Source organism: Elephas maximus, chromosome 11 (genome assembly GCF_024166365.1).
Source record: "Elephas maximus indicus isolate mEleMax1 chromosome 11, mEleMax1 primary haplotype, whole genome shotgun sequence".
NCBI lineage: Eukaryota > Metazoa > Chordata > Mammalia > Proboscidea > Elephantidae > Elephas > Elephas maximus.
Window position 1 is genome coordinate 111552278 of NC_064829.1, and position 10439 is coordinate 111562716.

At 44.4% G+C, this 10439-nt stretch overlaps 1 protein-coding gene across 1 annotated transcript in view; it reads right to left on the minus strand.

Moving 5' to 3' along the window:
- The window catches only part of ZNF546 (zinc finger protein 546), a 28661-nt gene extending 21814 nt beyond the window's left edge, over window positions 1–6847 (minus strand). Inside the window, exons 1-2 of the mRNA XM_049902460.1 lie at window positions 6634–6847; window positions 6483–6563 (exon numbers count right to left, since the gene is read on the minus strand). Coding sequence (XP_049758417.1) covers window positions 6483–6563; window positions 6634–6847 — 295 coding nt within the window. The remainder of the gene's footprint in view (window positions 1–6482; window positions 6564–6633) is intronic.
- Between the last annotated feature and the right edge of the window lie 3592 nt (window positions 6848–10439).

The window sequence follows — 10439 nt, forward strand, 5'->3', positions numbered from 1 at the left end:
TTCTGACTTGTAGCGACCCTACAGGATAGGGTAGAACTGCCCCGTAGGGTTTCCAAGGAGCAGCTGGTGGATTCGGACTGCTGACCTTTTGGTTAGCAGCCATAGCTCTTAGCCACTGCGCCACCAGGGCTCCAACATATCGAAGACTGTAGGAAGAGACTATATCCAGCATCAGAGAAAGTTTCTGTCGGATAGCACTGGTATAAAGCATAAAAAACTGCGTTGCCAGCGAGGCAATTCAGACTCTTAATGACCCTATAGGACAGAGCAGAACTGCCCTGTAGGGTTCCAAGGTGGTAAATCTTTACAGAAGCAGACTGCCAGATCTTTCTCCTGTGGAGCGGCTGGTGGGTTCGAACCGCTGACCTTTAGGTTAGCAGCTGAGCACTTAAACACTGAGCCATCAGGTATAAAGCATACAGAATAAAATCCATTTATCTCCACAGAGTTCCCCTGAGTTCAAAATAATTTGGTCAAAACCTGACAGGGGTGGATGGAGAAACGAGGACACCAGCTTCCTATGAGCTCCTGGGGCATGTGACCTGAATTTCTCCAGTGGCTTTTATTACCTGGTGGCACGGAGCCCTGGTGGTGCAGTGATTAAGAGCTATGGCTGCTAACCAATGGCCGGCAGTTTGAATCCACTGGCCGCTCCTTGGAAACCCTATGGGGCAGTTCTACTCTGTCCTTTAGGGTCGCGATGAGTCAGAATCAACTCAATGGCAACGGGTTACCTTAACTTATTCAATCTATTCTGATCTTATTTTCTCTGTTGGGTTGCAAGAAATTTAAGGGTAGCAACTATGTGGTTTTAGTTCTTGTATTCCCCCAGTTACTATCAGAAGATCCAGTGTACAGCAAGCCTTCATGTCTGATATTTGACAAAAATTCCATTTTTAGGAATTTTTTCTTGGGAAATAGCTATAAAAGCATATTAATATATATGAATAGGATGTTTATCATATAACAATTTATTGCAAAAATATTAGAAACATAAATAGCTGTAGCAGGCAACAGGTTAAATAAATTATGGTCAGTTATGATGGCACACTAAGGCATGAGTTACACTGATTACATTGCCCCATATTTATTGCTGGAGAAGGACATTCGCGATGAGTCACTTACTGATTGAGAAAGGCAAATTAAAGTATATAAAATAACAGGCAGGGTTATGTCATTAAGAACGGACTCTGTTGTCAGACTTTTCAGAATGTGAATCGGTCTGACAGCTACTAACTTCTCAGTTGGTTTTGTGGGTTCAGAAGCCCTGGTGGCGCAGTGACTAAGAGTTCGGCTGCTAACAAAAATGTTGGCAATTTGAATCCACCAGTTGCTCCCTGGAAACCCCATGGGGCAATTCTACTCTGTCCTCTAGGGTCGCTATGAGTCGGAATCGACTCAATGGCAATGGGTTTCGTTTGGTTTGGTTATGGTTTCAAGTCCTAATCCCCAGTACCTGTGAATATAACCCTATTTGGAAATAGGGTTTTTGCAGATGTAATTAGTTAATATGAGGTCATACTGGAGTATAACCCATTGCTGTTGAGTCGATTCTGACCCATAGTGACTCTAGAGGACAGAGTATGGGGCTTCCAAGGAGCGGCTGGTGGATTTGAACTGCTAGCCTTTCGGTTAGCAGCTGTATCACTTAACCACTGTGCCACCAGGGCTCCATATTGGAGTGTGTGTGTGTGGGGGCGGGGGGGGCGTTAATCTAACCTGACTGACATCTGCAGAAGAGACACATGCTCCCTTCAGAGGAAGGCTCAAGGGAAAGATCCCTCCTTGTCTCTTCCAGCCTCTAGCAGCCCCAGGCATCTCTTGGCTTGCAGCAGCATAACTCCATTCTCTGCCTCAGTCTTCACATGACTCTGTCTCTTCTGATGCACACATCAGTCATATTAGATTACCTGCCTACCCCCATACTGAGGGATCCTTCCCTTGAGCCTTCCACTAAAGGGAGCACAGCCCTGTCCGTACCCTGAATGCGAACTTCTAGCCTCCAGCGCTGTGAGAAAATAAACTTCTGTTGTTTTAAGCCACCAGTCTGTGGTAATTTGCTATGGCAACCCTAGGAAACAGCTGGCAAACTAGGGATAAGAACAGTATCTCATAGAGTTGTCATGAAGATTGAGCTGATACACATAAATTTCTTAATGATGTTGTCATTAGGTGCCATCGAGTCGATTCTGACTCATTATGACCTTATGTACAACAGAACGAAACACTGCCCAGTCCTGGGCCATTCTCACAATCACTGCTAGGCTTGAGCCCATTGTTGCAGCCACTGTGTCAGTTCATCTTGTCGAGGGTCTTCTTCTTTTTCGCTGACCCTCTACTTTACCAAGCGTGATGTCCTTCTCTAGGGACTGATCCCTCCTAATAACATGTCTGAGGTACGTGAGATGTAGTCTCGCCATCCTTGCTTCTAAGGAACACTCTGGCTGTACTTCTTCCAAGACAGATTTGTTCATTACTTAAATTACTAAAAAATATTACTTAACAGTATGTAATTATTAAAAAAAATTAAAACATTATTATTAAAATAAAGGTCATTATGTCCTTTATTCTATTGTTATTAAATAAAATTATTTTCTACTGCTTCCTTTTTTTCCTCGTAGTAAAATTTGAGCCTCAGGTCCATTCTTTTTTATAATGATATTTTGGAGCCAAGCCTTGAAAATACAATTCTTTTTAATTAATAATATTAGCAAAACAGGTTCTCAAAAAGGTAACCAAGAAATCCCCCCTCATCCCCGCAGCTACCAAAGGTGAGAAATCATTCTTCAACATAAAACTAGCCAAACAATCTAATAAAGTACTAAAAGAACTTCAATAAGAGGTTCAACCTTAGTCTCCTGTCCTATATAGAGATTTACACAAATATTTACAGTTATCACCATCTTATTCTATTTTCTACTATTATAAATGTGTCCTTTAAAGTGTTATTTGCGTAATGGAGCCTTAAAAGACACCTAGACAAGACAGACGATCGCTATGTCCTGTGAAAGCAACCTTAAACCTGTAATCCTGAAGGGCTATCTTATTTGATAAATTGTACCATGATAATTATGCGTACTTGATTTATGTAATCCTAAAAGGTGGAAATACCTGGAAGGTTTATCAAACTAGAAGGGTGTCATGGATTCAGTTATGTCCCCCCAAAAATGGGTGTATCATTTGGGCTGGGCCGTGATTCCGGCTATTGTGTGATTTTCCTTTACTTTGTAAATCCTGCCTGTGATGTTAATGAGGGAAGATGGGCAGCAGTTGTGTTAGTGAGGCAGGACTCAACCTTCAAGACTGGATTGTGTCTTGAGGCAATCTCTTGAGATATAAAAAAAAGAAGTGAACAGAGGGACGGGGGCCCTCCTACCACCAAGAAAGCAGTGCTGGGAGCAGAGCGCGTCATTTGGACCCGGGGTCCCCGTGCAGAGAAGTCCCTAGACTGGGAGAAGATGGATGAGAAGGCCTACAGAGAGAGAAAGGCTTCCCCTGGAGCTGAGCAGCTGAATTTGGACTTTTAGCCTACTTTACTGTGAGAAAATAAACTCTTTGTTAAAGCCATCCACTTGTGGTATTTCTGTTACAGCAGCACTAGATGACTTAGACAAAGGGGTTCATCAGCCCTTCTCTTCTCTGTATATGCACAGAAGTGTGAGAAATCTATGGCTATGTAGAATTACTTACTAGGACTTAGAAAGTCTGTCTCCTCTGAATGATCAATTAATGCAAGTCTATTCTGCCGAAACAAAACCACACACAGACCACATACATACACAAATATACGTCCCCAAAGTATTAATAATGTTGCTGGGGCTGTTGTTGTTTAGTTGCCGTGAAGTTGGTTCTGACTCATGGTGACCCCGTGTGTGCAGAGTAGAACTGCTCCATAGGGCTTTCAGGGTGTGAACTTTCAGAATTAGATCACCAGGGCCGTCTCCTGAGGCCCCTCTGGGTGGGTTCAGGCCAATAACCTTTCAGTTAGAAGTAGAGCGCCTAACCATTCATGCCACCTGTGGAAGAAAGGCCTGGTGAAATATTCCCATTAAGATCGCTGCTGTTGTTGTTAGGTGCCACTGAGTTGGTTCCGACTCACAGCGGCCCCATGTTACAAGAGAACAAAAACCTGCTTGGGCCTGCAGCATCCTCACAATTGTTGCCATGTTTGAGCCCATTAATCTGTTAGGATTACAGCCAAGCAAACCCTATGGAACGGCTTGACTCTGTAGCACATGGAATTGCCATGAACTGTCATCAACTTGATGGCAGCGGCTTGGGATTTTGGTTTTTATGTAATATAATTGGATTTTTTTTTGCAAAAAGTGTGCAAAATTAATTCCATAATCAGAAAAGTACAATGAATCCATATTTAATTTAAAAATAAGAAAATTTTCAATGTTGGAAGCCAACAGGCTTGACATTCCTGGGAATTGTAGGGAACTCAGTGTGACTGTCGCAAACACTGCTAGCAGCTCAACATTTTCGAACACTCGTTGTTTTTACTGTCGAGATTTCTCTCTGAAAGAACACAAGTCAGGTGAGTGGCATCCGCAACCTGAATAAGAAAATTTGTGCAAAACAGAACAGTGTGGTGTTCTCCCTCCATTTCCCCACTGAACATTCAACTGAAATGTCATTTTGGATGTAATCCTTGTAAATGTCTTTTAAATCCCAATATTAGCAAATGAGATTCATATAAAAATTAAAATTTGAGCATTACTGTTCATCACTAAGAATATTGCTTAACCTCATATGCATTTTTTCTTAAGACCAATTTTTTTTAATTGTACTTTAGATGAACGTTTACAGAGCAAACTACTTTCTCATTAAACAATTAATACACATTGTTTTGTGACACTGGTTGCCAACCCCACGACATGCCAACACTCTCTCCTTCTCAACCTTGGGTTCCCTGTTACCAGCTTTCCTGTCCCCTCCTGCCTTCTCATCCTTGCCCCTGGGCTGGTGTGCCCATTTAGTCTCGTTTTGTTCTATGGGCCTGTCTAATCTTTTGGCTGAAGGGTGAACCTCAGGAGCAACTATAACTACTTAATTAAAAAAGTATCCAGGGGCCATACTCTCGGGGTTCTTATGACCAATTCTTTATAAACATAAATCTAAACTTATTTATTCCCTGGAAAAATCCTTGCCCCTGTTAACACAGATTGCGGGCTCAGATTCCCAACCAAAGTTACACTTTTAAACTTCACATTCACACACCATACAAAGCAGATGACCATGTTACTTACTTCCTGACACCAGTCAAACCATTTCTAATTCTTGCCTTATATTTAAACTGAGGTCTTAGGAAAAGATCAATGATGTGATTCCACCTAAACGTTAATCTCGATAAAACAAAACTGTAAACTCCAGGATATGTCCTTCCCTACCATTATAGAAAATGAGTGCACAGCAAAGACTTGGAAAATGAGGGATTTGGGGTGGTGAGGAGGGAGACCCATCTGCATGGATTCGTTGGAAAGTAAATGTCACCAAACATTTCAGGAAAAGAAAAAAAAAAGCAAATGTTCCATGTACTCAAAAAAAAGATGCTTTTTATAAACGAAAAGGAAACACAAACTCGCCTGGATCTGGACTTTAACAACAATTATTTTATTCCTTCTCAAGAGCCTTCTATTGGAGAATGGCAGGTCTGGGGCAGACGAAATCATGAGACCCCAGGTCTTTCTTAAGAGCACAGACTGAAAAAGTCTCCTCCAAAACTACATCTGCCCTAGCCTCACACAACCACCAACCAGGTGTGAGAAACAAAAAAACCAAACCCACTGGGGTCGAGTCGATTCCGACTCATAGCGACCCTATAGTACAGAGGAGAACTGCCCCACAGGGTTTCCAAGGAGCGGCTGGTGGATTCGAACTGACGATCTTGGGTTAGCAGCGGAGGCTGGAATCTGTTTCTGAATTCACAGCAGAGTCCTAGGATCAGAGGTTTGGGAATGCTGTGGTTCTGAAAAATGCAACTGCCCCCAACAACGCCTCCAAGTGGGGACCCTGTCATCACGTCGTCCCAGGAATTTGTCTAGGGGACACTTCCAGTTCTAAAAGTCCCACCCCAAGCCCAGGTCTATGCCTTCTTGCTAGTGACCTTCATCCTGGGGCTCAATATTTGACTTCCCTCTTGGGGTCATGGCTCTGGGGCAGACACCCCGGGCTATAAGGCAAGAGGGCGGAGGAAGCAGCAGGAGCCTCGAGCGGCGAGTCGGTGACACCAGAGCCACGCACCAGCAGCTGCACACGGCTTCACAGAGACCCACCGCGACCCTGCCAGGCGCACAGTCACGCGCGCGCCCGCACACACACACATACACGCAGTTTGTCACACGGAGTCACACAAACTCCCTCCTGTGCTCCTCACGTACGTACAGACCTGAGACTCGGGCACAACACGCCCTGTTCGCGCCCCAGGGCGCCTCACGTTGGGAGGAAGCCCCAGCCCCACGAAACCCCTTCCGCCTTACCTAGTGCCCACTTGCTTCTTGCCTGGCTGGGACCCTCTCTCCCTGCATAGCAGAAGCACCGAGAACACACCGGAAGGGGCCCTCGAGGTCGAGGCTAACCCCGACCCCAGGGCTTCTGGGAAATGTAGTCCATAAAAAGAGGCCGGCTAGCCTGGCCTCGAATTGCGCAGGCGCGCGCGGAGCAGGCGGCTCCAGGGACCCGCGCGAGAAGCTGAGGCCGCGAGCTGACTGACAACTCCGGGCTGTCTGGGCCTTCGGAGATTTTCCTCTGTGTGCCAGGCTGCCCGGGGCTCTCCGTGGGTGCGACGCTGAGACAATACCGTGCGGCCCTGGGCGCGGGCTCCACAAGGGGGAATTTTGTCCATTTCTTCCTGAGGTAGTGGCGGGGCCTGAGTGGCTCCTGGTCCACAGCATTTGAAAGAATACGTGTGTGGCTCTTTGTACTGACCTTGTGAGCGCGCGCGCGCGTGTGTGAGCGAATATGTGCGTGTCACTGTAAGGGTTGTGGGACCTATTGCACCTCCCTGGCCGTGGCTGGATAGTGTTCCTGCGTGTGTGTAGCTCTTTAGGTGTGAGGTGGTGTGACTGAAATGGCAACTGACTAGGGAGGTCACAGCAAAGTAGCCTGGGAGTGTTGTTTTGTGACTGAGCAATGAAGTGACAGTTTCAGGGCGATTGTGTGTGATGGTCAGGGGTCTGTCTACGGAAAATAGGGCCTGTGGCAACAACTAGCTTTAAATTGCTGAATGATCTCTCAAGCTGGCTGTGGAAAGTGCTCGTTAGCCCACTCCTCAAGGGCGCCCGGGGCAGAGCCCTACCTGCCATACCTTAGTTACCCCTCTGGTGATGGTGTGGGTATGTGGGCTGCTGTGTGGCTGGGATCGTTGGGCGATGGGTGCAGGCAAGGCCATGTGAAGATGGGTGTGTGTGATTTTGAATATCTGAATGTGGAACACCATGGGTGCCAGTGGGGTTGTGACTCAGTGCATGATTGCAGTCCCTGGGTGGTGCAAGTGGTTAACACGCTTGGCTGCTAACTGAAAAGTTGGAGGTTTGAGTCCACCCAAAGGTGCCTTGGAAGAGGCCTGGCAATCTACTTCCAAAAAATCCGCCATTGAAAACCTTACAGAGCACAGTTCTACTGTGACACACATGGAGTCGCCATGAGTCAGGGTCAGCTCACTGCAGTGGGCAAGCGGTAATGTGTATGATTGCGTGCAACCATAGGCCTTGTCTTGGTCATCTAGCGTTGCTATAACAGAAATAGCACAAGTGGATGGCTTCAACAAAGAGAAGTTGATTCTCTCATAGTCTAGTAGGTTACAAGTCGAAATTCAGGGTGTCAGCTCCAAGGGAAGACATTCTGTCTCTGTCGGCCTTCTCATCAATGTTCCCCTGGACTAGGAGCTTCTTCATGCAGGGACCCTGAGTCCAAAGGACGCACTCTGCTCCCGGTGCTTCTTTCTTGGAGGTATGAGGTCCCCCCTCTCTCTGCTTGCTTCTATTATATCTCAAGAGATTTCCTCAAGACAGAATCCAATCCTGTAGGCTGAGTCCTGCCTCACTAACACAACTGCTGCCCATCCTCCCACATTAACATCTCAGAGGCAGGATTTACAACATATAGGAAAATCACACAATACCAGGAATCACCCCCCAGCCCAATCGATAAACACATTTTTGGGGGGATGTAATTCAATCCATGACAGGCCTGTTCTCATCTCTGGAATACAGATATGTCCCATCTTCATAGGGCATCAGCTTTATTTAAAGATTTGCAGTTTATATCTGCCAAATAATTTTGTCTTTTTATATTGCATCAAATGAGTTTTTTCATAGAGAAAAATGAAAATCATAGTAACTTTTTTTTTTTAATGAAAAAAGAATTTGTTCCATTCTTCTGTACTGTTAAGGGGTTTTTGGCAGATAAATTTGAAAAGCTTGGACTAAGGAATAGCTTTACACTTGGAAAGGCAGCGTGACATAGAACAGATTGCCTAGAATTAGGGAGTCAGATGTCCTAAATTCTAAGACAGACTTTGTTCTAATTTCTGAAGAGAAACCTTAGGCACTTAAAAATGGTTGAAATTGAAAATTTTTGTTGTATATATTCTACTACAATTAAAAAAAAAAAACCTTTAAAAATGCCTAAGGGGCTAGCCTGAGTCACATGTTTTCCCTGAACCTCCACCTGAAACACATGGACAGGGTGTAGGGCTGAGGGCTTCATCAAAGAACATCAGGTGTCAATTTTCTGACCTGAGCAGCGTGAACAGATGCTAGATGAAAAAAACAAAAAACAAAAAAACCACAGACCGGGGAACAGAATATCTTCTATGTCCAGAAGGAAGGATGATTTCATAAGAAGCTACCCAATCAGTATTTTTATGCTATAGAAGCAGGCACAGCAGCCTGAGTTTTCATTTCAGAGCATCTAAGAGAAAATAACCTTTTAGCCTTCCCCAGTGTGGAGGGAGAGAACTGGTGCAGGATTAAGGATGATCCAGAAAGCATGAGGCAGGTGGGCGGGAAAAACTCCTGAAAAGGTCCTTACCAGGCAGCATATTGGGCAAACTGGGAGAACCATAATTCAACTGAACATAGGATCTCTGGGCCCTTGGGCAAAGATCTGACAGCAGGGCCTGTTTGCACTAACGCTGTTTCCAAAGGTCTAATTTGAAGTAGGGCATAGAATTGAGATTTGGGCAGGGTTCCAGCCTAGCAAAGATTCCATAAGATTTGCTTCATCGTAACTCTTGACGCTGCCATTTCTGTCTCTAGCTCTTAGAATAGCAGAGAACTCAATATAGCTAAATATTTAAAATCCTTAGGAGCCCAATTGTATTTTTAACTTTTTAATTTGAAATATCAAACTTAATTTTGTTCATGCAGAAACCTGTACATAGACCAAAAGGCAGTTGTTCGAACTGAACAAGGGGATACTGTGTGGTTTAAAATTAGGAAAAGTGTGCATAAGGGTTGTATCCTTTGACCATAGTTATTCAATTGTCAGTTGAATAAATAATCCGAGAAGCTGGACTATATGGAGAAGAACATGGCATTAGGATTAGAGAAGACTCATTAACAACCTGAGTTATGCAAATGACATAACCTTGCTTGCTGAGAGTGAAGAGGACTTGAAGCATTTAATGATGAAGATCTAAGACCACAGCCTTCAGTGTGGATTACACTTCAACATAAAGTAAACAGAAATCCTCACAACTGGACCAATATGCAACAGCATGATAAATGGAGAAAAGATTGAAGTTGTCAAGGATTTCATCTGACTCGGATCCACGGTCAACACTCATGGGAGCAGCAGTCGATAAATCAAATGACACATTGCATTGGGCAAGCCTGCTGCAAAAGACCTCTTTAAAGTGTTAAAAAGCAAAAATGTCACTTTAAGGACTAAGGTGCACCTGACTCAAGCCATGGTTTTTCAGTCGCCTTTTATGCATGCAGAAGCTGGGCAATGAATAAAGAAGACTAAAGAAGAATCGATGCCTTTGAATTATGGTGTTGGTGAAGAATATTGAATATACGGTGAACTTGCAGAAGAACAAACAAATCTGTCTTGGAAGTACAGCCAGAATTCTCCTTAGAAGCAAGGGTGGAAGACTGTATCTCACATACTTTGGACATGTTATCAGAAGGGACCAGTCCCTGGAGAAGGACATCATGCTTGGTAAAGTAGAGTGTCAGGGGAAAAAAGAAAGACCCTCAGAGAGATGGATTGACACAGTGGCTGAAACAATGGGCTCAAGCATAACAATTGTGAGGATGGTACAGGACCAGGCAGTGTTTTGTTCTATTGTACATAAGGTCGCTATGAGTTGGAACCAACTCCATGGCACCTAACAACATTTTTTGATTACCTCCTTTGCACTGTGGTATGCTTTCATCTGTAATCTCCATTTGGTTCCTTTTCAAAGTTTCCATTTTTCTGTCAAAAGT